Raw genomic sequence first — 26,772 nt, 5'->3', positions numbered from 1 at the left:
TCACTAAGATATAGAAACAAGTTTGTGCGCGCACACACACACACACACACACACACACACACTCTCTCTCTCTCTTTTTAATGCTGCCGTGGCTCCTCTCAGTTGAACCATCGGAGGTGGGCGGGGCTGTCCGGACCATCCAGCCAATCACAGTCACCCACGATCGGTCGGTTGCGTGTGTCTGCTCCTCTTTAACTGGGAGAAGAAAAGCAATGTGACAGACGGACAGACACTCGTGTAAGAGTCCTGTGTGGAGAACTAAAGCGAACTTTTTTATCTAACGTAACATCAGCCGTAAAGTTCGTGGGTCGTCAGGATACGAGGACGACCGTCAGATCCACAGTTAACCATGGTTTCCATTGACCATGTCGCCCAGAGAGTACTGACATACATCCCATATGTACTTGTCTTGATTGACATGAGATATGAAGGTAAGAAGTTGATTGACTCTGAACGACACCAACTAACGCTGTCAATACTTTGACTTGAGATATTCTGCTTTGTAGCGTTTTAGTCGCTGTTGTTGACAAGTAGCATTATTCAAGCTAGCTAGCCCTCGAAGTGAGCTGTCATGTGTGTTTTAAACTTTCTGTTTGCACATAGTGATAGTTTCCGTTGGGCTTAGCTAACCTGATGTTAACTTACATTATCCTGTTTGTGACAAGTCGTCTTAACTTAACGTTTAGTTTATTTATGTACACGTTGTCGGTCGCGGACGTGAATGCTAGTGATGTGCGGTATACCGTTCAGGCTGGTATCAACGATACCGATATGATATCGATATTTGTGTATGCGAAATCAGCAATATTTCAAATTACAGCTTCATAATGAAAGCAAGATGTCGCTACTCTTTCTTGTTCTTTAAGTATAAATAGAATTACAGTACAACAAAAACAAACAAAATTAAATGCTGCATGTTAAATTATAGCATGCTTTTTAACATTAACATTCCATTAACTTTTTTTATTTGTTTAGTTGCATGTTAATTGGGCTTCCCTGGAAATGTCAAACTTTCCTCAAATGTTCCCACATTCACCTGGCTTTTTTGTTTAGGAACAACAGCATATTTCATAACCATTATTAAGGTACATTTTAATAAATTGGGATTCTGTAGCTTTAAGAATGCTGGGAACTCCTGTTGTTTGAACATCAACACACAAACAGAAGCTTAAACCGTGTTTCCATCATGGTACAGTTTGGAATAGTAATGCCCTCGGTCAGGCTTGACAGCCTCTGTATGATGCCGACTTCATTTCACTGCTGTTTTTAGAGCACTTGTGTAAACTTGCATTAATAATTGATTAGACAGTATTAGATATTCAGCCAATGCTGAATTGAAAAACAAAACAAAACAGATTATTAATTAATTAGCAGACCTCCTGGGTTTACACAGCTTTTTTTTATTTGCAACTGTCCAGTGTTAAATCCAAACCTCTTTAATATCAATATCTTTGAAAATATATTATTATTTCAGACATAGATCAATTAATTGCAAATAATTTACAGGATGACTGCTGGTGCACAAAAGTATTACTTGTTTGTTTTATGGTTTGTTGTGGTCACATGCTCATATGTGTGTCTTCCAGGCGTGAAATGTGGTCGGGATGGGAGTGTAGACAATCATATAGAGATGGGGAAGAAACTGCTCGCTGCTGGCCAGCTAGCAGATGCCCTCTCTCATTTCCATGCTGCTGTAGGTAAGTGTAATAATAGACGTGCAGTTTTCTCATGTTTTTCACGTGGAAGTAAGGTGGCAATTTAAACACTTGCACTCACGTTCTTATGCTCTTTTGTCAGACGGAGATCCAACCAACTACATGGCCTACTACAGGAGAGCCACAGTGTTTCTAGCAATGGGGAAGTCAAAGTCTGCGCTGCCAGACCTGAGCAGAGTCATTGAGCTCAAACCAGACTTCACATCGGTAAATTTTCACCCGACATTGTTATGCTGCACCCTCACCAAGTCAGGGTGCACTTGGTGAGGGGTCATCCGCTGTAGGTGCTGACACAGTAGTGTGAGAAATAGGAATTAGTGGACCCATTACAAATACATGGATATGACCTGTAAACATTAAATATCTTGTAACTGCACCACTAAGCACAAGCATAGAGCTGTCCCTACTGAGAAACGCATCACAAATAATGGGAATTAGTTAAATCGGCCACTGTTCATTAATTGATTTTCACAGAGCAAAGTGTCTGTCCTGTTTTAAAGGTTTAATATTTAACAATTTGTCATTCAAATCTTTTTAAACTTTCAGTTATTCTCTGTAGTGTCATGGTGTGACATGGCGTCATCTGCACTCCATTTTACTGGACTGTTTGTTTTATGTTATTTATTGAGGCACAACTATGTGGGGAAACCAGTTAGCTGAGTAAATCCATTTTTATTTTCACTCTTGTGATGAATAATTTCTCTCTCTCCCTCTCTCTCTTTCTTGAACAGGCACGACTTCAGAGAGGAAATCTCCTTCTGAAGCAGGGAAGACTTGATGAAGCAGAAAGTGACTTCAAGAAGGTGGTAAGTGAAACTTTGTAATATCCTGTTTGAACTCAGAAGTCAGATTAACAGAGTTCACCTATTCCATGAAGCAGGATTAAGGGAGAGTCTTGCTTATTTCAATAAGACTGGCTGATTTAAGGAGGAGTTTTGTTCCATCATTGTGGCTTAAATGAATCACTGGTGCTGTTGGAACAAATCGAGCTTTGATTAGCTTTGTCTCCAAGAATGTGGAAACAGATTATCAAAAGTTTGTTCCTTCTACTAAATTCACTCACTTACTCATCTGGCGAGGTGAGTAGAGCTGAGTGTTGCGTGGGTGGAGCACAAAGTAATGTGTGCCGTGTGTTTATGTACATTAGCGAGCCACAGGTGAATGTCTCTGTCACTCTGCATATTTCGAGTTATTCCTCTTATTGTGAGAGCTGCACAATAATAAGAGAGGCCACGTGTCACCCTGCAGTGCTGTGAATAAAGTGCCGTTCTTCAACGCAGACAAAGTCCCGTGGTTTAATGTGTTGTTGCCGTAGCTAATATGAGCTAATCCGAGTTTAAGGAGCTAGCAGTCTTCGGAGGTCTCCTTACTACGGTTCGGGGGTCTGTCAGCTTGCCCCGAAATGAAAGTCCTCTAGTGTGGGACTTTAGCTAGCAGGAAACTCCTAAGAGTAGCCAGGTCTTATAAAGGATGCAGGATGTTAATCTGATGGCCTCCATGATGGAGATGATTATAATATCATTGGTGTAAGAGTGAAGGGAAGTACATCCACTCTGCAAAGTTTAGACTTGATTCTTTTTAGAAATATAAGCGCTCATATTGGAACCCACTGATGAGGACAATTCTGCCTTGGTTACAATGAAGTTATTTCTCATGATAGACTGCTTTAATTACAATTAAAACTAATTGATGCAACGTCTTGTCTCGCTGTCTTCCAGATGAAGTCCAGCGCCAGTGACAAAGAACAGAAAGAAGCCCAGAGCCAGCTGACAAAGTCAGATGAAATTCAGCGTCTGGTGGCTCAGGCTCACAGCAGCTTCAGCAGCAAAGATTATGTGACAGCTGCTTCCCAGCTTCACGCTGTCATTGAGGTAAGAGAATTACCTCATCGAGATGTACCTGCATTCTCATGTGTAGTCACCAGTCCTGCAGTTTGTAAGTTCTTCCACCTGTTCTTCCACCTGTGACAGACATGCGTTTGGGATGTGACTGCTCGTGAGATGCGAGCTGAATGTTTTATCCAGTTGGGAGAGATGGGGAAGGCCATCAGTGACCTTAAAGCTGCGTCCAAGTTAAAGAACGACAATACGCAGGCTTTCTACAAACTCAGCACCATCTACTATAACCTTGGAGACCACGAGATGTCCCTCAAGTGAGAACTTTTTTTCTTTTTTTTTTAATGAGAAAGCTCCTATACTAGTATCAACATTTGCCAGTGTAAAGCAGTGTGTCACTTTTTAAATGATAGATTTCAGGGAATAGTGCAAAAGTATATTAACAGCATGAAGAAGTGATGTGAACAATGTAAAAACTAATTCAAGAGCGAATCCCCTCTACAATGTGTTGCTTTTTTTAATTTTGACATGGATTTTATTGCATTTATATATGAGGAAACTGCTGTTGTTTCAAGTATATTTTGCAGAGTCATTCTTCTACCAGATCATACCTTAACTGTCTATTTAAGTGAAAGTCACTTTATCTACAAATGACGAATGGTTATGTTCATCTACAAAGTAAATCATGTAAAAATACTGATACCTTAAGCAAGATGAAATCTGTTGCACACATGCTCTATTGGAAGTAGAGAGGTAGTATTAGGGCTGCAACTAACAATTATGTTTTAGGGATGGCCAATATTGGCTTTTTTACCGATATTCGATATGACGATATTGTCGGAGAAAGAAACTAATTGCGGTATGTTTATGCTGACATGGTGCAGAAATCACTGTTGTACTGTTTTTGTGTTTTGCACCATGAGTTAAAGTGTTCATGCAGTTAATCACACAGCAATGTTGTGATTGCCAAAATAAAAGGCACTTTCTGTTCAAATAATCACCCCAACTCATTGCCGTAATTCAAGCGCGCCACAGCATATACCAAGCATTTTATCCCACAAAATCCAGGCATTACTTTATTGTGTTTTCATTATCAGCTGAAAAACTGATACCAATACGAACCGATATATCAGTAATAGGCTAATATCAGGCTGATATTATCGGACATCCCTAATTATTTTCACAATTGATTAATCTGTCAGTTATTTTCTCGATGAATCAAGTACTTGTTTGGTCCGAACATTTTCATAAATGTTGGTCAGTGTTGACTGAACCTGGAAATGATGATGTTTTTCAAAGGTCTTGTTTTGTCCTCAAACCAAAATTAGTCAGTTTTAATGATTTATTTGTTATATGGAGCAAATAAACCAAAAATATTAATTTTTAAGAAGCTTAAAAATCAGAAAGCTTGTTTTAATAATTGAATAAACATGAACAATCATTGCAGCCAATGACAAACTTGAACAGTTTGAGCTAGTTTTGCTGCTGGGCTGTTGTGTGTACTTGTTATTTTCCCTCCACCCTGTGCACATCGGCAATAATACATGTTCAGTACAACAGAAATGTGTCCGCTGTAACCTCTGTAACCTTCCTCCTCCTCTGATCTGCAGTGAGGTGCGCGAGTGCCTGAAGCTGGATCCTGATCACAAGGAGTGTTACAGCCACTACAAGCAGGTCAAGAAGCTCAACAAACAGATCCAGTCTGCAGAGGCACTCATCCAAGAGCAGAGGTGTGTGTGTGTGCGGCTGTGTCTGTCCGTCTGTCCGTCTGTCTGTATTCAGGCAGTTGCACTACTGGCTCTAGCACAACTGCTTCCTTATTGTAAGTCACCCCAGCTTTTTGATCTCAAAAACAGATGTAAATCCCTATTTCTATGAATGGAAGTCACGTCGCAGTTGAAGTTTTCAAGATGTCACATTCATATTATTAAACCAACAGAATAACATCATGAGTGCATCATTCATCACAAAATGCATCATTTGCAATAATTGGCCAATAAAGACAGATATTGTCCCAATGAATCCTCTTAACTGATTACTCGGTCTACCTCCAGTAAGCAGTGCACAGATTACTACTTGAGCTGGGTCCAATCAGTGTTTATCATTTAATACAGGTTTTATGGTCCCTTATGTATAATAAAAATACATTTAATATAATATAACATAAATGAATTGTTTAACCCTGTGTTATTGCATTGTTTGTTTATGTTTTAATATGTGTTGAGAAAAGTAACTATTTCCTATAATATGCTCATTTGCTGATATGCTGATTTTCAAGCCCGTAGAGGGTGTTTCAGGCAATTCACCTTCATATTTTCATTGAACTTCTATTGTATCTTTAGCTTTTTTCATGTGTGAAAGTACATGGATCCAACTACAAAAAGGTAAATAAAGGTAATAAATAGTAAACTGTGGATATAACGATCCATGTTACGGTCTGCTGTTTAGCCAGTGTTTGTTGAAACACCGACTTGCTTCTTGCTCTTCAGGTATGAAGAAGCAGTGAGCAAATATGAGACGGTAATGAAGACCGAGCCCAACGTGCAGCATTTCTCTCTGCGCTCAAAGGAGCGCATCTGCCATGCGCTATCAAGGGTAAGTACCGCCTCAAGGTTTATTAGCTCACCCCTGTGCTTTGTTACGCAGTGTATCGGACAACGGCCTTCCCTTTGTGCTAAGAGCAGGGCCAGCAGTCGAGCAGAGCTGTGTCAGTGTGTAGCGAAGTCCTGGAGTCAGACCCAGAGAACGTCAACGTGCTGAAGGACAGAGCTGATGCCCACATCCAAGAGGAACAGTATGAAGAAGGTACGCCCGTCACATGAAGCTGTATCTATTTATCAATTTGGTAAAGCCAGTTGGATAAAATGTCCTCACTTGGACTCTAATCCCAAAACCCTTAAAACCCTGAACTCTCACAGACTGTTTGGAACTTTTGTTATTTACTTTTCATTGACTTGAATGAGGGGTGATTTAAATATTATTTACTCTTTTAATTCATTTACGTGTTTGAATGAAGCTAGCGAATATGTGCTCAGCAAACCTTTGTGTTGGTCTGGATTATATTGAGACAAACTGAGTGAATATGGGGTAATATTGACCTCAGCTCAGCTACACTAGAAAGCCTTAAATAATTCCTGTCATGGCACGAGTGAAACACAAGGGGTCCCTGTAACTCCACTGTGAAATTAAAGTAGTATCATCAGCACACCAGCATCTTACCATCTGCTGTTTAAAATTCTGTCTCATTTGTCACAAGATGTTCACAATGAATTTAAATATGCTACTTAAAAAGTTAGTAAGTGTAGATGCATAAAACAAGTTTGGTCAAGTCTCATGACGATGATGCATAAAGCGTGAAGGAGGCAAACATCATCATCATCATCATCAGTGTGGGAGAAGTTGGTGTAGCCTGTAAGATGCTGTACTCCTATTGCAGCAGTTATTATCCCCTGAAACTAGTGTTGGCGGTGGCAGAATTAGTATGAAATGACAGTTTCCTGTATCTGTTGCTAAATCACACAAAGGATGGCAGACGGTGAAACCCTCAGGAATAGTCACAGCCGTCATTTTACCTGTCACCCGAAGGTCTGCGACCACCGTTCAAAGAAACCAAGGGATTGTTTTTATCAGTTTGTAGTTTACATCTCTCTACCAAATAAGTCTGAAACTGAACGTTTGTACAAAATACAAACCCTGGTACAGAATATTTTCCCCTTTTCTCAGCTGCTCAGTGTTAAACTATGTAAAACTCTCTTGGTGAGTGTTTCCTGGCAGAAATCTTGACTATTGAAGACTAACACGTGTATGTATATGCTGAAACATGACGTGAAGCAGATGAGTGAGGGAAAATGTGCAATTTAAGGGAAGTAAGGAAAGGAGTGGTCTAATTATTGTCATTGGAACCTGAGAACCCAGGCCTCGATTATACCTCCATCACATTTACATCAATTTTCTTTCCCCTACATCAGACTTCAACACTCGGATTGATTTGCACAGCGGAGACATAAATAAAACGCTAAGTAATAATTCATAACCTGCCAGGCTGATTCATTCATGAGTGGAGAATTTGTACGTCATTCAAATTATAGACTGCAGATCACATACCTGATACTTTGAGGTGGACACATTGCACATAATCACCAGAGAGGAAAGGCAGTAATAAAGTACAGGCCTGCTGCTGTGGACGGGAAATCTTATAACGAAATAAAAAGAAACAAAGGTATTTGTTCTGTCTTGATAGTAATGTTGTCCGAATTGGAACTAAAACAAACTAAAATACGTTTCTTTAATTTTGTGTATTAGGATTTGTTTTGTTTTGATTTGTGGCAATGGCTGGTTTACGACATTTGACGTTTAATGGCCAAAATTAGTTTGTAGCAGCTCCATTTGCAGCGTCAGACAAAGCACAAGGGATAAAAATAGCTGAAATACAATTAATCTCTCAACGCAGTTAGACACACCCCAGCTGGCCACATGATACAATTAACCACACCTTGATTTGAGTTTTTTTATGATTAAGTTTTATGCTGGGAGTGGTTTGCTGCTGACCTGTGCAGATCAGTCAGTGTACTGCTGGGTTGCATGTGACATCCTCCCTGCTGAGACTCTCCTCCCATTGTGACACCAAAATAGCAAACTGGCACTCTAGAAGTCCAATTTTAATCAGACTAAGGCAACAAATCAGTTCCGGACTAAAATCGAGCTGGAGTTAGTCGGACTAACATACCTGGATAATGCGATTCCTACTCCTGCATGTGTGGCGTACTGCCAATGCACCAAAATGTCCTTCCCGGTCTTTGACGCGGAAGTAGGAGGAGACGACGTATCACAATTAGCATGTACGGCAGGTATGAAACATAGAGAAGCACAGCACGATGCGTCTCATCTTCAATACGCACAAGCTTATAGAGAGACACAGCGCCACCTGCAGAGAGGCAGAGTCACACGTGCACAGCCAATAAAATTGCATGTATACTCCGACCCGGCAAGTTCTCCGCTTGCCTGTCTTAGTCGGACTATGGTGTTAGCTCGATTAAAAACATGTGCATGTAAACACTCGAGTAAAGAATGATAGCATGAGAATGAGCTCAGGGAAGTGCCTTATGATAAGTTTCAGAACACAGAAAGAAATGAGTGGCAATCAAAAAAAGATTATGTCATGTCCCCGTCACTTCTTTTTTTAATTCATTATGTTGTATGTAAAAAGAGGGAATTGTCTAACATTCGTGTGTGTGTCTACGCACATGCACACGCATCCAATTAAAACCAACAATTTACACCAGCAGCCCTGCAGGCGAGTCAGCCACCAGAGTAATGACATCCTTCACCAAAAACCCCATCAGCTCTGCAACCACAGGAGATGCTGGCTGAGTGAGAAACACATCAGCAGGTGTAGAACCCTGATCTCATGTGGGCTTTTAAACTGTCATAACTCATGGGTGTTTCACTCACCTCAGCACACCTTACAGGGTAAACAAGACTCATATGATCTGGACCTTGTGGGACTTTCTGAATGAATAAAGTAGTTTACTTGGTTACGTCAGTGCGAGATCAAGCACTTTCTGATGTTATGTAGGTCATGGTGTTTGTGAGAGTGCGGGAGATGTGAAGAAATGCACATTACTAATGATTCTGGCCACAATCGTTTTTTCCTATTCTAGTATTTTTTAGCCAGCCTGGGCTTTTTTCCTTTACATCATTTCACAAGAAACAGTTTCAGTAAGTCACAATAGGCACATTTTATTCAGTTGGGGTCTGGCTCAAACGAGAGGCGTTTTTTTGAAAAACGCCTCCCAGATCTCAAAATCTCAACGCCGGCCTCTAATTTCCGTCTAAACGGCGAATACGCTACATTAGGAAAACAATGAAGTCATATTCCCATATTAACTTTCGTTCTGGATGTGGCCTTAATCCCACAACCTTGCAGCATTCATTGCCTTGCTCAACGACACTGCCTTCACACCTTTATGATTTACCATTGGCTGTTTTGTATGAATAGGCAAGATTGACTGATCCTATCCCTCCACTTTTATTTCGCAGCCATCAAGGACTATGAGACTGCTGCTAAACACAGTGAGAATGACCGTCAGATAAAAGAAGGCCTGGAGAAAGCGCAGCGACTCCTCAAACAGTCGCAGAGGAGGGATTATTACAAGATCCTTGGGGTGAAGAGGTGAGCACTGACCACTGACGGGACCACTGATGGGATTTTCTTTTAGGGGAAGTTTTTTTTTTAAAGTTGTATGCTTTTAAATGGTTGCCGTTCCGATTTGTGGTTTTTAGTTGGCATTGAATAGCCATTGTGCCACACAGAAAGCCTTACTGCACTTGAACATTGTAGTTTATCCCTTTTGAGCATTCAGTGTTGTAAAGCACGGCTGATAATTCAAGATGGCAATCAAATTCAAGGCAGTGGAATTGGCTCTAGCTATAAAAAGTAATGGTTTATTTTATTGGAGCCAGTGTGCTAACCCTGACGGGAGTATCATGAGGGGCCAGTGAATGTACTGAAGGAAAGTGGGGGGGGGAAAAGAATCTGTTCTCTTTTATCTTAAGCAAATGTGCTGATCATTCTCTTCCCCCCGTGGTCACAGAAATGCACAGAAGAAGGAGATCATTAAAGCCTACAGGAAACTGGCACAGCGGTGGCACCCGGACAACTTCCAGGATCCGGAGGAAAAGAAAAAGGCAGAGAAGAAGTTTATAGACATCGCTCAAGCTAAAGAGGTTCTCACTGACCCAGGTAAGGAGTGTGGTCCTCCGCAGAGTCCAGAGGAAAGTTGCTACTGTCAGTCACTCAGTAAATGTCAGGCCTCTGGGGAACTGTAGTCAACAGCTCACTACTCAAGTAGCCTGAGACATTTTTATTACCTGATGCCCAGAAGATGCGTTTTTACTGGGCATTACATCACTGCTTCACTAAAAATGGTTTAATTTAAACCAACCGCGAGCACAACTGAATCGTAGCAAATGCACAGGTTTTAATATTTATGCTTCCTGCTAACTAGCGCATGTGTTGTTAACAGTTAAGTTATTTAAGACACTGAGAAGTTGACGTTGACAAACATGTGGCGCGCTGGTGAATCTTGTCTGTGATTCCGCGGAAATCTTGAGGGATACCGTAATGACAAGTATATAGGTGCAAAGCTCTATTTCTCTGCCTTCTGGTGTCCATCTATCCGTCTTTTACCACTTAACCCTCCAATGTTGGGCTGACAAGTTATTCTACATGTTTTCTAGAGATGAGAAGCAAGTTCGACCAGGGGGAGGACCCCATGGATCCAGAGAGCCAGCAAGGTCACCATCATCATCATCATCACTTCCAAGGAGGTTTTAATCCATTTGGTTCTGGACCTTTTAACTTTAAATTTAACTTCAACTGAGGAAGAGGCTCGTCACCCAGCACTACTGAAAGACTCCGTTTCTATTTTCCTCCCTATTTGAAAGGGAGGCGGCCCGACACGAGGAACGCCAGTGCGTAACCGTTTAAGCGTGGAGCCAAACTGCCACTTAAATTCAGTGACCTTAATTAAAACGACGCATCACGAATGTTGTTGAATAAAGAGCATCCAAAGATTCTGCCCGGGGGAAGGACTGTTGCTTGCGCTCACAAATATCGGGTTACACGTGAAGCCAGTTCTGTCTGTTGATTCGACATGACCGTTTAATGTACACTATGCAGTTTGCATCCATTCAGAAGATTCCGTTTGTACACAGGTGCAGCACTATTTTTATACGAATGGAGTTTTTTCTGAAGTGTAAATAAAGAGCTATTTATGTACATTAAAATGAACCGAGGGTCACGAGTGATTGGACACATTGGAGAGGATGTTTTTTTTGGACACGACAAAATAATTCAGTTTTGTATGAAACAAATTTATTTTTTTCCACCACATAATAAGAATATAAACATTTAGTTACAGCACAGTGGAAGATGGGTGCTATTGGACCAGAATTCCTGCAGCCATTTTTTTATTCATTAGTCAGAAAAAGAATGCTACAGGCTTCATCGAGCAGCAACACCCATCTTATTCCTGAGACAAAACACCTGACCATTAGGGAATTTAAATACTGAATTTATTTTTTTCTAAAAGTAACGCCAGATAATAAAAAGAAATAAATACAAATCCTGTATTCTTCACATAAACCTTGACATGTACTGTACAAATGATGATTATTTGTTTTTAGCCTGATCAGCTGAGAAATCATATTTGATATGGTGTCAAATGACATTGTTTGCATTGCCGACGTTTGATCAAACATCCATTCAACAAAAACCATGGTTGATTCAGATGTTAACCCAACAGCTACAGATATAACTGTAAGTGAAAAATAATGTGATTCAGTGATCACAGTGTTGCCACCACTAATATGTAGAAAACCAAATCAGGACATCACTGTCCAAACGGGTGGAGAAATTGAAAGACTTTGTGACTGTTGCTAAGCAAGAATTCTGGGACAGGACTAAACCGCTGCTGAAGTGGAACAACTTTACGCCAGTCATGACTTTGTTTTGGGTATTTCAGTCAACAAGAAAAATTAAGTTTTCACGTCATCAAAGTCAAATTAAGAATAAACATATCGGCTCTCTGAACGAGCAGCACATTAAAATGAAAGTTCCAATTTTATTTGAGATATGATTCTTGATAATGTGCCCTTTCTTATAGGTTTATTTGCATACAATATCAGTGCAACATATGCCAACTCTTATTTCCTAATACACACACACACGCTGAAAGGAATGGTTTGTCTGACCTTTTTACTCTGTGTTACTCTGAGGCCCGACTTTAGTGCTGATAGTGCACCAGGAGTTCACAGCCGACAGAGAACACACATCACAGGTTGATTTTTTTTTTTGTAAGACGTATGGACTGCAGAGGCAGTTATGGCATCTCGGAAACCACTGCAGCGTCCTTGTGCAGCTGGGGACGTTAACACTCCGTGGGCTCTGCTTTAGATGAAACGGTCTGTCTTCAAGCTTCACAGGTGACCTGTGTGCAAACACTGTGCTGGAACTCTTTCCTCTCCATGATCGCGCTGGCAGACACTACAGTTCATCTGAACAGAGGGGAGGGAGAAATTTAGGATAGAATAGCGTGGAGAGTGAGAACGCCATATAAACGAATGTCTCCCTTCATTTACCTGGTATATGCTTAGAAGTGGAGGCTTTCTGTTTGTCTTTGGCTGCGCTCCCCTGTTCCTGGACTCCTCTAAGTAGCTGCTTTATCTCGTTGTCGTACTCGATCCATTCGGGCACAATCCTCGCCGCCGCTGTGAGCTTGGGCTCCTTGGTCTTTGGGTTATTGCACTGCAGCAGAAAAGCAAATACAACACATCAGTCACACCAACCGGAGCCACTTTCTCCTGACGGGTCAGATCGTCAGTGGCAGCGCTGTCTGTGGCAGGCATTTGAACCTAATTTGATTTCCAATTCTGTTAAAAGGATGTTAGACCATGTCTACTGTCTGAATTGCCAAGTGGTGTCCAATACTGCACTGAGACAACGCCTCCTATTTCAGTCAACTGGAGCCTGCTCAGTAATTCTCTAAATTGGTTTAGGAGACTACAGGATTCCTCCTCAATGCAAAGTGTCTCATGGACATTAACGGCCGGATATATGACTATATATAACCCGTACTATTCCTATTATCAGCATGTTTCCACAGGTAAAAGAATGATGAATAACTTCACAATCTAAACAGGAGAAACAAATTGATTTCATGATTAATAATTAAGTGATTCGCCCACATTACACGGGCGGGTCTAATGGCTCCGTGACTCACCAGGTCTATGGTCTTCGCCGTGACTTTGGAGGTGTCGTCACACCACGTCTCACACCACAGCCACTCCTGAGGAAGCGACTTGATGGCCACCTGGTGGATCATGTTGTTCGGAAGATCCTTAAGAAAACAGAATCACAAATATGTTACATGACCCAAAGGATAAAGTCTGCGTTAACGTAATGCAATTCTGTCCTTTTTTGACATGTGTACCTGGTCCAGGTTGGACAGACTGTTGGGATCTTGGCTCAAGGCTTGGTACTGGCCTCGTAATCTGTCGCCCGCTGCAATCTTACGGAACTTCTTCAAATCCACCACATACAGAGCGCTTGGTTGAGAGAGGAGACATGAACGACAGGTGAGACAAAACCGCTTCGTGAAAGGGAAAGGCTCGCAGGAGTGATGTAATAAAAAATGACTCGACGTTAAAAAAAACCCAGACATGCTCAAATGATTGTACCCAACATGGCATGCTAATATACCCAATGATGTAGACTGTTTATTTTCACTTATCACTTATTAAGTTTAAGTCGGCCAGTGGGAAATTCACTACCTTATGTTTTCCCTGGGCTCACCGATATGGATCAACTCTCACCCTTCCTGATGTTGTGCCACAGAGCTGAGCAGCAGCAGCAGCAGCAGCAGCAGCAGCAGCACACTGGCATCACTCCCAAATCTCTATGCTTCAGACCTTTTCCCCCCCAATATTATCATGATCAAACAGAGGAAAAGAAAGAAAGAAAGTTATCCTGTCAGTTCTGTGTTGAGCTCCTGGCTGCCACCTGCTGAGTCAGCACACTGACAGAAGTCTGGCTTAATACACAAAACAAAACAATACAAAAAACACTTTTTTGCTCCCATTTTCCATGAATTTTGGTCAAAGACGTGCAAACAAAAGGCTTATTTCTCTCAAACTCTCGTTACTACAATAATCCAATCATCTGGCAGGCGAGACATATTGCACAGGTGTACCGTGTTTGCTCACGGTACAAGGCAGTTTATCTTAAAGAAACACTTTAACCAAAGCTTAAATAACCATTTAACACCTGACCCTCAAAATGTCAGCCTGGACTTTTTTTTTTGCTTATTTTAACCATAAAAGGACCAGAAAATGTCCTTTATCCCATTTTTTCCAGAATAACATTTAATATCTGGCAGTTCAGTCTAATTTACTGTATGTTAAAACTGTGTTTCCCAACCCTGGTCCTCAGGGAACACTGCCCTGCCCGCTCCAACACACCTGATTCAGATGAACCGCTCGTTACCAGGCTTCTGCTTGTTAACGAGCCGTTCATCTAAATCAGGTGTGTTGGAGCGGGGCAGCGTTCCCTGATTACCAGGGTTGGGAAACACTGTGTTAAAATATCGTATTATCATTTTATTGAGATTTGTTTGAGTCTTTGTCTCAATGTCCGAAAACAGGCCAAAAAATGGAAACTTATGTACAGGCACGGTTTTCCAACGCTCTCTCGCGACAATGACGCTGATATCCGGCTTCCTGCAGGTAAAATCACCATGATAACCACACATTGGCTTTGACTTGCAACTGTCTCAGCTTTCAGAAACAACAAACGTTGCGTAATTACAGTAAAGCAAATAGCACTTGTGCAAATGTGTCGTCTGCAATACACTTGGTGTTAAAAAGTTAAAGGCACTTTTGAGGAGGGGGGAGGGCAGAGATCCTGTCAGTATCTGGTACAACTATAAACCAGTTGCCTCATATCGTGTGACACATCTTATTGGCATAGCGTTGATCAGGTTATAGACCAGGGGTGTCAAACTCATTTTTGTTCAGGGGCCACATACAGCACAATTTGATCTCAAGTGGGCCGTACCAGTAAAAATATTAAAATAATAGCATAATAACCTATGAACGACAAGAACTCCTTTGTTTTTTCTCCTTTGTTTAACATTTAATGAAGGATATTTTTACAAAACATGAAATTTGTGCAATTTCAACAATATCATGCCTAAACTTACTATTTACACATCACATCTGGATCTATAAAGGCACAAATATTTAGTCACTGGTATGGTGAAAAATATTGTATTTGACATTACGTTTAGATTGTAATCGTAGTGTGAAATTTTAACAAATTCATCCTATGGGCCAGATTGAACCCTCTGGCGGGCTGGTTCTGGCCCCCGGGCCGTATGTTTGACACCCCTGTTATAGACTGAGGCCAATACAAGGTCGGTCAACTCCTAATAAACGGCACTGCAAACATTGGCAGGACTTGGAACCTGCTGTCGTACTCTGAAGCGTCAGCTTCGCTTAGCTGAGCCTCCTGGACAGTTTCTGCCTCCCTGCAAACCAAGTGTTTTATCAGCTGTCTGCGAGGCTGAGATTACACCGTCGACCACGACTGTGACGCCTGTTGCATCCATCCGTCTTCTACCGCGTTATCTTCCACATTGTTGCGGAGACTTTGATCATCAGGTGAGACGACCGAGGACGGAGTTCCTGGAGTCGGTGATGAGTTCAGTTGAAGGGCTTTATTGAAGAGTCCGCTCAGATCCGAGGAGAACTGAGACAATGCCGAACATGAACGACGAGATGGGCATCCTCTGTCATTCAGCCCGTGAATCTCAGATTTAAGGTATGTCTTTGCTGGTGCCGATCCCAGCTCCCCACATAGGGCGAAAGGCGGGCAGGGTACACCCTGGACAGGTGACACCTTCAGTTCACAGGTGACAGCTCAGATGGACTTCGCTGCAGTTAGTATGTCAATGACATGCTCCCTCACAACGTGCAGTCTCTGTGGCACAGTGTTGTGTGAAAGAGCGGCACATTTTAGAGAGCACTTTTACTGTGATCTGTCTCTCCTGCCGGGTAGATTATTTAAGGAAACAAGTAGTGTTCACCAAGTCTTCTTCAAAAGTGTTGTGTTTTTATTTTATTATTATTATTTTGTTGAGTCTACTTAATCATTTTCATTTTCAAGGGTTTAAAAACATTGTCTAATATTGATTTCTGGGTTTCAGCTTGAGCAAAGGGATTTAGGGAAAATGTTTTTAGTTTGTTACAGAGCCAACCTCTGACAATTGTCAACTGAGGTGAGGTGTTAAAAATGTATTAAAGGTCTAGTGTTTCTCTGAAATTTAAAATAAAAGTCCCGGAGATTGAAGAGATAAAGATTTAAAAAATCCTGTTATTACTATACTTCCCCCCTTTTTCAGTCCTATTTTTGAAGTGTTAAGAAAAAAATAATGACGATTTTCTGAATCTAAGCCAAAGTATATTTATATTTTTATTTTATTTTATTTTAAAGACCAAAACAAACTGGGTGAAATGCCCACAGGTAAGATGGTAGCTATGGAAACACAACGTATTGAATGCTAATATTTTAAAATGCATGGATTAATTACTGTATGCAGCAGCACTCATTTTAATATTAATACTGAACAACAGAATGAATTAGATTGTTGTGTTGTTGGGTTGAACTATTAAAAAACAAAAAGCATACCTGATGTGGTACTTCCTGTGTGCCAGATGTGAGGCCCAGTAGCCCATTTTCCAGAAGCGATAGCCTTCCATCTCTCTGCGGCTGTCACAGAATGGCGTGTAGCCATAAGGAGCGCCCTCCAGATCTAAATCCCTCAGCTCCTTCAGATCAGCCCGGACAATCTGAAAGCGAGAGAGAACACCGGTGAGGACAGAGAGGATTGATGACACTGCAGCGGTGCTCAAAGTGTCCTCCTTTTGTCAAACTGAAACTGATCCAGATGAGTCTCACTTTCGCCTGGACGCTTACACATTTCTCCAACCCGTCAGAGGTGAGAGATTTGATTCTCACCTGGTCGGCGTCAACAAAGATAATCTTCTCCACAGCCAAGGGGAACAGAACATCCAAGAATAGGATCTTGTATCCCCAGATAATGCGCTGCTTCTCCGTCTGCTGGTGAAGCCACCGGGGCCACTTGTACTGCACCAATTCATACTGAAAGCCGTATGACTCTGCCATGTGAGAGATGGTTTCCTGAAAAGTCGCCATGAAACAAAACAGCAAAGGTCAAAGACATCAAACGCAAGAGAAGTGAATGTACATATATATACACGTGTGTATATATATATATATATATATATGTATATATATATATATACATATAAATATATACATACATGTGAGTGTATGTATCTATCTATATATATATACATACACATATATATATATATATACATGTAGCGCACTATATAAATTATATAATGTACATTTAACTGCAACTTGTTTGGCATCACCTCCTTCCAGCATTTTTTGTCAGAGAAAGCAGTGAATTCATTTTCACCCCTACCACTCAAGGACCTGAGAACACATACCTTCACAAAAGGAGAGGAAAAAAAACGACGACCGACTGCTATTTTCTTCACTTACAAAAACTCTGGGATCATATCTCTTTGAACAAGTCAGTGAAGTACCTTGAAAGATGGCGATAGGTAATTCTTCAGGAACCAGAACTTGACAGGTGTTTTAGTATGTCGAAGGACAGACAGCATCATTATTCTGAAAAAGAGATAGAAAGATTGAGAGGTGAGTCTCGGGATCAGGGCTGAAAGGAAATGTAATGTGTGTGTGGGACGTGTGAAGCGAGCGTGCTTGTGAACTCGCAGAGACTCACCTAAGAAAGCGCTCATACAGATGGCCCGAGGCAACAGAGAATATGTTTAGAACATCTTCTTTCTTCTTCTCTCCAGCATCCTTCTTGGAGCCACCACCTGTGATGCTGCAAATGACACCGTTGTGTACGTGAGGCAGTTGAGCTTTGACTGATGCCCTTTCCCCCCACATTGTGACAGGAAATCAGAAACTGAGCCAGAAGTCACCATGCTTTTGTAAAGCCAGGGGTTTTATCAGTGATGCCTCCTAACAAAAAACATTTTCACACAGACCATGCATCATTTCACTACGGAGCTGAAATAATCAACAACACATTAGTACAGACACGGTGAAGACAGCTGTTACATTTACGACTCCTTCGGTTTACATACCTCAAAACTTATTACAGTGTAAAATGCAGGTTGAAGAATAAGGATTTTATTTTGGTTTATCTCATTCCATTTAAAAAGCAGTGGCACCACGACGTGTGATAATGGTGTAAAAAGTCTGGAGGAATGTTATCGCTTTCATTTCTCTGTTTTTTAAGATATAGCAAGACATTGCTGTTGCCCTGGCAACGTGATGTCACTGGGATGGACTGGAAGTGCTCTACACAGAGCTTATCCTATGGATTATTATTATTTCCAACTTGGTTCATTTACACAGCCAAAAAACTAGCATGGTGTCAATAATCATACAAAATGGCCGTTTCACAGAGAGAGAAAAAAAACGAGAATAAAGTAAAATAAAAAACAGAGAAATTAATTATCATAAATCATGCTAAAGCTAAAGCTTATTTTTGAAATTCTGACGTTATGATGCTCATCTCTTCTTGGTTGTATTCTGCATCTCAGTGTCGTAAACACAAGGGGCGAGGTCTCGAAACCATGAACTACATTGGGGTGTGGTATTCAAATTACAATCATTTTCAGCTGCAGGATTTGTCACAGACTGATCAGGCATACACCAGGATTGGGTGAATCACACATGAGACTTGGCATACTGTGATATTTACACCTGAATCTGCACTAGTTTCTATGCAAGTTTGATAAATGAGGAAAGAGATAGGAGACAGTGCAACAGCTCCTGCTTTTAAAAAAAGTGGGAGTGTTACGACTGTCGTCGTTATGTTGCTGTGGAAGTGCTGTGTGTGTGCTTTGAGTGTGTGCCCTGTGTTTTTTTTCTGTCAATCTCCTAGGTAAATTGCTGAGTGTCCTAGCCGTACCAGGATTGGTGGACTGGTTCTGGGCCCTGCCGCTCGATTGGTTGCACTTGATTACCACCTGGTATATAAGGAGCCAAGATGGTGGACTACGGTGGACTACGGGGGGCAAGAACAGCATGGCAGATGGCGACACACACTTCCTCATCCTCCTCTTCTCCCAACCAGCCACACTTCCACGATAGTTTTGTCTTTTTGTATAGCTTAGCAGTTTTGCAAACAGTAGGGGTGGACTGCCATTTTTGTTAAAGCGTTTTCTCCTGTTTATGTAGTTAGAGAGGTAAGTTCCTGTTATTTGGTTTGTTTGTTTTGGTTTTGCTTAGGTAAGATTTATTGTTTTCCAGACAGGGACCTTTTTGTTTGTTATTTTGGCCTTAGTCCACCCTGAAGCCTAGACCTAAGTTCAACCATTTTGTAGTACTTTATCCCACTTTTGTAAATAAATCATTCTTTTTTTTGTATACAACACTAAAAATCTTTTGTGGTCACTTGGGACTTGGGGAAGATGAGGCCTTATCATGTTATGTCCTAGGCCCCCTAGACTGGGGCATAATAGGGAGGGAGTCAGGGACAATGAGCCTCGCACTGATTAGAGAATGAAGAGAGCAATGAGAGAGTGACTGTATCAGTGATGCAAGCATGGACTAAAATAGCCAATGGCGAAATATGAATGCAGTAGCTGGTATTTGAGAGGCAGTCGATACGCCGATTTATATCACAACATGTATCATTTCAATACTAAACACTAACTGTGACCATTTCCACCTGGATCAACAAGTAACATTACTAGATACCCATATACACTGGTTGCCACCTGAAAAAAGTCATTAGTTGCACTTATAGGGAGTCATATAAGGTTCAATATCTCTGCTACACTGAAACTCCTCTCTTTACCGCGGGTTCTCACGCTGGTGGCCTGGACGGAGCGGCCCCATGTCCAAAAACGCAGAGAAAGATGAGGAAAACATAACAAAACAGTAAAAACAAAGGTACTTATTTGTCCGGGACCAAAATAGATGTCAGCCATGGAGCATCACTTACCAAAGTGTTTAATGCCAAGCTGCGGGTGTACCAGACAACAAACCATGGAAAAAAAACAAACAGCCTTAATTCTTTACACGGTCTATGTATGTATGTATGTATGTACTCTATGTATATACATATAATGCAATTTAGATTTAAATTTTTCAACCTTAGTCTGCACCATCAAGTCAGTTCTGTATTAATCGATGACAATTTGTCAGATTATCCAAGGGAAACTCTACACATGTGAACGTAACAACATGCCCCAACCACTGTTAAAGAGCGGCGGCTCATGATGCAAGGCAAATTTAGCGGACAGAAATCAGGACTTGTGCTGGAGGGCAGATGTGTCTGCAGTCAAACTGTGTGTCCTTGTCTGAAAAAGACTGCAGATGAGGAAAGAGACTCTCTCCCACATTCAATCAGCCACAGCCATGGCCCCCTCGAGGCTCCAGGAAGACACCAGTGAGTGAGAGGGAGGCGTGAAGGGAGGAGAGGGAGCATAATGTTTTTTTCTCTGCGTGTCCTCTAAAACCAGCTCTGACACACGTACAGTAGTCTGACTGGTAAGCATAAACAGAAATTCAATGAGGGGCCAGGAATATCAGCTGCACTGCACTGTGCTCCCTCACCGATAAGTTGGCTTCAGGGATGTCGCTGCATATGTGTGTGGGCTTTGCGTATACCAACTGTCTGCCATTACTAAACCACTTTCAGGGCCTCCAGCACAATAGTGGAGACCCCCAAATAAAGCAGCGTTGGAGGATCGGGTGAGCCCATTTGGTTGACTCACTCAAGATAATCCTGGACTTTAAACAGGACCTTTCACTGTCTGTGTGGAGATCATAAAAAAAAAATCAACATCAAGCTGGGTTCCAGAGGGAAGACGAAGAGACTAAAAGAGATAGGGAGGAAACCATGACTCTATATGCCGTTTGACCCAAAGTATGGTCCAAAATTCATACATCAAAAAACGTCCAAAACTTTAAAGCAAGAATGCCTTTAGAGTAGATGCACGACTAGAGGAAAAGTTTGCTCACAGATCTGGTCACAGCATCACAAGTGTAGAATGGTACAAAGAAACTTTGTCAAATCAGGTCATAAATAAGCATCAGACTGCACAGAGCAAATTACGAGTTGAGCGTTCTGCAGGCTGAGCTGAGCAAGAGAGGACAACTTCCCTTCATCTTCTCACAACCAAAGACAAAAGAGGAGAGAAAAAAAAACACAACAGAGAGAACCAAACAAAGAACAAAGACGTAAGAAAAGAGGAGACTATTTTCAGTCAGGATTATTCATGCACTACAGAAATTATACTGCCTTTAAAAATGTAACTACTCTGTCACTTATAGTTCCCGATGCTTCATAAGAGATGGATTCAACTCAATAATTCTCTAAAGGTGTTAGATCAATACATGGCCTTCAGTCCTGCCTTTGATGTAGAATCCCTCAAAGCATTCAAATGAAGTAATGAGCAGAACATTATCTTTACTTGCAAACCAGCAACATTGTCGGAGATCACAGTCCAAGGTCTTTACAGTGTCTTTGCTCAACTATGCAGCACTTATTTTCAGCATATAATTTATTCCATTGTACATTTATTTCAGTGTTGCATGATAGAGTTCTTTTTGTCTTAATGAGGAAAATATTTTCTTCTTCCTGAGGGCTTTACTGTAAAACAAGCAAATATGTTGTATTGGTGAGAGAGATGAGATTAAGTTTGCATCAGTGCTTTCCTTCGGTCTGTCTTGGTGGTTATTCCTAACTTGAGCTGAGACTAGCTGCCACAGCATCATTGTATTAGCACAAATAAGCAGAGGGTAGCATTTTTTTTTTGCTTAAAAAAGGGATGAGTGGCTTCCATATGTTCAGATTTACAAAGTCTGGTTTAGTAAGGAAGATACACTGAAATCATGACAAAACAAAGTACTCCCTTCTCTCTCAAGTCAGTCAAATGTAAGTTAACTTTAGATTCATACATCATGGGCACTTAATGAGCTTTTATGTCTCTTGAAACCATCTTATTCAACCGCTTGTTCAGCCTTTTAATGTTTCATGTATTTTTATTACTCAAATCCAAGCACACCATGGGAAATGATGCTAAAAATTGCACGCAATTATAAATCTTATCACCTATCTATCAAAACACTGTAAGCTTCTTATCTTGTCCCGGCCAAGGCTGATGTAGGCTACACAGGTGAGCGCAAATGTTGGCCTGGAGGGATTTATAATCCTCTCAGCTTGTTCCGACTCGGCCTCAGGGTATGCTCTCTGATTAAGACGAGAGTACCTCTACAGTACATGCAGAGGAAGCATCCTGATCACACAGTCAAACCACCTGATTAGCTTTGTTCATGAAGCGATTCAACTATGAGCTCCACGCTTTGTCTGAGAGGGTGACCGTTCATTGCTGAGAATACAGACACACCATACAGAGACAGAATGATTCGCAGCAACAGCAGTATATTCCTAAACACCCTAATATCGTAACACGATCATAGCTGCTCCAGTGCTCACAAAAGCCATGTCATGTTGTGGGTGAATAAACTCAGAAACCATTCAATCTCTCACATCCCTGCATTACTGGTGTCTTCATAAGGCAACACCTGCCAATTTAACGCAATCTTTCATCACTGTCATGATCTATATTCACACGCTTATGAACAGTATATGCCTGGCATGAAAACTTTGAACAGAAGTTTAAGTTCCAAGGTGATGTCTCAAACGGAAACTCAAATAAGGCAGAATACATTAAATTCTTATTCCGCACATGGGCACGGAATTTATACTTTTTACCTGCAGTATCACAACGCACATATTTGAACTTGAAACCTATAGCTGTATACATGTATGTATGTACCTGGTCAATGAACATTGTCTATACATGTATGTGATGTAGTTTTAAAAAGATGGAAACATGAAAACATTAATAAATGAATAAAAAATGTAAATATCTCGTTTAAGCATAGCACCACAATAACACCATATTGTGTTTAAAAAGAAAACGCAATTCTGATTAGCACAGTGGCTGAAAACAAACACCAATTAACACTGCATGCTAATGAGTATGACAAAAAAAAAAAAGATTTAGAGGTGTTACATGGTTGCAGCAACACTGCCTACCTTTTCTCAAAAGTGCTCCAAACACTTCATACAGCAAGCATTAAGTGAGGAGACAGGATCACACAGTTAGGATGTGCTGGGGGGAGGGGGACACACACAAATGCACACATACCTACAGAAGCACATATTTTTTGCAAGACTAGATCTTACAGCATAATATCGCAGTCTGGATCCAGGGGAGGAAAAAGATCTCCTGAAACCGCAACGTATGATTGACAAATATAAGGCGCATAAACAAACCCACCAATCAATGTGCTCATTGTTGTTACAGTCACTCAGCTGTGGAAGGATTTTAAATCTACTAAAACCAAAACAGATGTTTGTTGTACATGAAACAGATTGCATACCTTGCTATGGAGTCCCATATGCCTTTACTTTCACTCGTTTCACTTAAAAGATCTTCGTTGATTTTATCAGCCTTTTTCTGCACCTACAACAAGAAAGGAGACACCAAAACCATGATTGATTGATGGCTGATTTTATGCGTGACTGTAAAATCATCTTCATCATTCTTTATTTCTGACCTGTAAATGACATGAGCATGTCACTCTAAGTCTTATAGTACGGAAAGTATGAAACACACTCACTCTGACTTTGATGATTTTACTGTGGAAACTGTTCAGCACAACTATAACGTCACCAGCATCTGCAGGGGAATCAGTTCCATCATGTCTGAAACAGTGGATAAAGAGTGAGATTGCAGCTGGTTAGTCTAACAAAGAAGAAGAACCACCTGTATAAATAAAACTTTTTTTTTTCTTTTTCTTTTTTAAATGATCACCTGTGGAAAAAAGTATTAAATTGCAAGCAATTCAATTTTATTACAAACCATTTCACTTTTAGCAATCTACAAATTTCACTACTGCCTAAATAATTCAGCCCAATTAATCTATTACCTTGCTAAAAACAACAACAAATAAATCCATAATAGATGTATCTTAACAAGCACCAATTACCATCCACACACTTGGCTATGAATAATAAGTGCCATCACTTTTTTTAAATGCATGTCCAGTGTCCAGTTAATACTGTTATCACACTTCATACAACATTTAATTAAATAGAGTAGAGCTAAATGCACACACATAATATTTCCTATTTATATAACAGAAAGAAATTGTTGTAGATGTATGAGGAATGTTACTTTAGGTCCTTCAAGCCTTCAGCGTACGTATCTGATTGACAGAGGAGGCGACAGAGAGGGAATGGATGTAAAGAAAAACACTTTACAAACTTCTAATGATTCAAACAGCTGAGGCGAGACAAAATTGATCAGTGGTGTTTTCTTTAAATAAGAAAACCGATGCTGATAATTTATTTAATTTATTTGTTAAATGCTTATACTGTATATTGTACATCCATTCAACTGTAAAACAGATGAACCGTTGAGTCTTAGTTAGTGTATATTTGCATGCTAACCATTTAAATTGATTGCCTTTTTATGCGTCAGTGACTGACATTTTTTGCCTAGGAAAGAATGAAAGAATACACGCTACAGACAACAGCAGCTAATAGACGCAGCACTGACAGAGCACACACTTAAAAGCGAATACTGGGACAGCTGCCAGGGTCACACTCTGACCATATTCATTACCCTCCATCACCATTAAGAATCACCTTACCATTATTTTATCCATCACTACTTCCCAGTCATGCTGTATATACTGGTAGATTTAATGAGAGAGTCTGTAGAGTATTGACTGTATAACACTGGCCTTACACTGTAATTGTTTTAGGACTGATCTGGTCCGGTCGTGAATGTTTTTGGCAGGCAGGATCTGCACGGTCTGCTGGTGAAACACTAGAGAGAAAACTTTAGGCAGAGATGAGCAATAGACTATGATGCACAGCAAGCCATTACAACCACAATGCTTACTAAAGGCAAAAAGCTAACCTTATCACTATGATAAATGCTCCCTTCTCATGTGGCCATAAATGCATCCCACTTTGCTCAAGTGTTGCTTGTGCTTTGCCCACCCTGCTTTCACTGGTGCAACTCAGCCTTTAGGGCTTGTGTTAGAAGAACCAGAGATCAATCTGTATCCATGCACTGAGGAGAGGAGAGCTGGCTGTCTCATTCATCGCTGTCAGGGTGAGGCACAGCGGCAGCGCAAGGTGCATGAGGAAAATGCAGGCTCTGGGACCGGAGAGAACGGACACTCCCACTAGGTGCTGATCGGCCACCTAACCAGAGCAGAGTGCCGCTAACCACAAGAATAATGACACTGTCGAGTTGAAAAATGACATCACCTCTTAGCTTCACCTGGAGGATTGGGGAATGAATCTTGGTTGTCTGATATGATTCCAGGGGAACCAAGGGCTGTATGTGTCCTAAATCTTATGGATATTGAGAATTGATAATGTCTGATTGTCGGGACAACCAGGATAGTGTCTGTTTCCGTCTCACATATACTGGATTATTGATCTGTTGTTATATTAAACAAAATGACAAAATGACAAAAAAAAACAAAAATGATCTGATACTGAGCGAGATATATCGTCTAAGATAACATATGCAAGTATTTAAATTGGCAAAAACTGATGAAATATGCCTCCTTGCTGAGCAGGATTCAGTGTCACATGACCACTTGAGGGCCTACTGATCACACAATCCCATTCCCCCTGCCACATGCTAGCCGCTTGTGGTTATGCTAATAGGGAGAAAACATGGAGACACCTGCTCCCAAAATTGTTTAAAATAGTTGTATTATTTGCTCTTGCTTGTATGCTGTACAATTTACCTTACAGCAGAGCATATGAATGTTTAATAATATCCTACTTTAAAGGATATCGACAATATTGAGACATTATTTTTTGGCCATATCACTCACCCTATCCTATAAGATTACATTTAAACAGGAATTTGATGTGTTTTAGAGCAGAGTAGAAAGTACCACAGTAAAGTTTTGAGTCACAGCAAAAATGCAGAATTAAAAGAATACGATGAGAAGCACAGTAGCCTAACAGCTCAGGTGCATACTGCATAACTGCAAAGTCCACAGTTTGTGTCCAGATGGGGGAATCTGAATTGCATGACATAGTCCTTTACTTTCTCATGTTTCTCAACTTGTTTTTTAGAAAATGTATCAAACCAAAGCACAATACATGCTTTATTCATCAGGAGAAATTAAACAACACCAACACACTCTGACTAGTATATACGCAGCCTTTGACATCTACACTGCCCTAACTAAAACACATTCCACAGCTGAAATTCAGTCTGAGGTGGATGGCAAGGAAGGTGACCAGCTGAATCATTCCTGCACTCTGCCTTTTCTTTAATAGCATCCTTTTCCTCCTATCTGTCTCTCTCCCCACTGTGTTGAGCAGAACTCCCTGCATTCATCAAAACCTTGAGCTGCTAGTACCAGCAGCTCTCCATGTTTCCATAGTGATCAGTTACTGTACATACCTACTGGTATAGAAAAAAGAGGTAACTGAGAGCAACCTTGAAGCTGAGCTGCTGATGAAGTCTGTTAA

The 26,772-nt window shown here is 40.8% G+C and overlaps 2 protein-coding genes across 6 annotated transcripts in view; one reads left to right on the top strand and one right to left on the bottom strand.

Annotated features, from left to right (window-relative positions):
* Positions 1-152: 152 nt before the first annotated feature.
* dnajc3a (DnaJ (Hsp40) homolog, subfamily C, member 3a) lies at positions 153-11,364 on the top strand. The gene is made up of 12 exons (XM_044015085.1): positions 153-431; positions 1,587-1,697; positions 1,798-1,922; positions 2,447-2,521; positions 3,434-3,586; positions 3,686-3,867; positions 5,161-5,280; positions 6,040-6,145; positions 6,235-6,355; positions 9,590-9,722; positions 10,144-10,292; positions 10,790-11,364. The coding sequence occupies exons 1-12, from the start codon at positions 350-352 to the stop codon at positions 10,930-10,932; spliced, it is 1,500 nt and encodes a 499-aa protein (XP_043871020.1). The 5' UTR covers positions 153-349; the 3' UTR covers positions 10,933-11,364.
* Positions 11,365-12,154: 790 nt separating this feature from the next.
* The window catches only part of uggt2 (UDP-glucose glycoprotein glucosyltransferase 2), a 34,562-nt gene continuing 19,944 nt past the window's right edge, over positions 12,155-26,772 (bottom strand). For 4 of the 5 annotated variants that reach the window (XM_044015044.1, XM_044015050.1, XM_044015063.1 and 1 more), the window contains exons 31-41: positions 23,880-23,964; positions 23,640-23,722; positions 23,293-23,316; positions 17,947-18,051; positions 17,747-17,831; positions 17,127-17,309; positions 16,797-16,957; positions 13,543-13,657; positions 13,333-13,449; positions 12,692-12,857; positions 12,155-12,607 (exon numbers count right to left, since the gene is read on the bottom strand). In XM_044015044.1, the coding sequence (XP_043870979.1) occupies positions 12,597-12,607; positions 12,692-12,857; positions 13,333-13,449; positions 13,543-13,657; positions 16,797-16,957; positions 17,127-17,309; positions 17,747-17,831; positions 17,947-18,051; positions 23,293-23,316; positions 23,640-23,722; positions 23,880-23,964 (1,135 nt within the window). In that variant the 3' untranslated portion in view covers positions 12,155-12,596. The remainder of the gene's footprint in view (positions 12,608-12,691; positions 12,858-13,332; positions 13,450-13,542; positions 13,658-16,796; positions 16,958-17,126; positions 17,310-17,746; positions 17,832-17,946; positions 18,052-23,292; positions 23,317-23,639; positions 23,723-23,879; positions 23,965-26,772) is intronic. The other variant, XM_044015074.1, reaches the window with a different exon arrangement.

The sequence above is a fragment of the Solea senegalensis genome, linkage group LG2 (assembly GCF_019176455.1).
Source record: "Solea senegalensis isolate Sse05_10M linkage group LG2, IFAPA_SoseM_1, whole genome shotgun sequence".
NCBI lineage: Eukaryota > Metazoa > Chordata > Actinopteri > Pleuronectiformes > Soleidae > Solea > Solea senegalensis.
This window is presented reverse-complemented; position numbering and strand designations above follow the sequence as displayed.

Excerpts from the sequence above, each read along its gene's own strand:
- dnajc3a (XM_044015085.1), top strand. The coding sequence starts at position 350 with ATGGTTTCCATTGACCATGTCGCCCAGAGAGTACTGACATACATCCCA. Across the intron at positions 3,587-3,685 it reads AGCTTCACGCTGTCATTGAG|ACATGCGTTTGGGATGTGAC; the intron begins GTAAGAGAATTA and ends CACCTGTGACAG. Across the intron at positions 3,868-5,160 it reads GACCACGAGATGTCCCTCAA|TGAGGTGCGCGAGTGCCTGA; the intron begins GTGAGAACTTTT and ends TCTGATCTGCAG.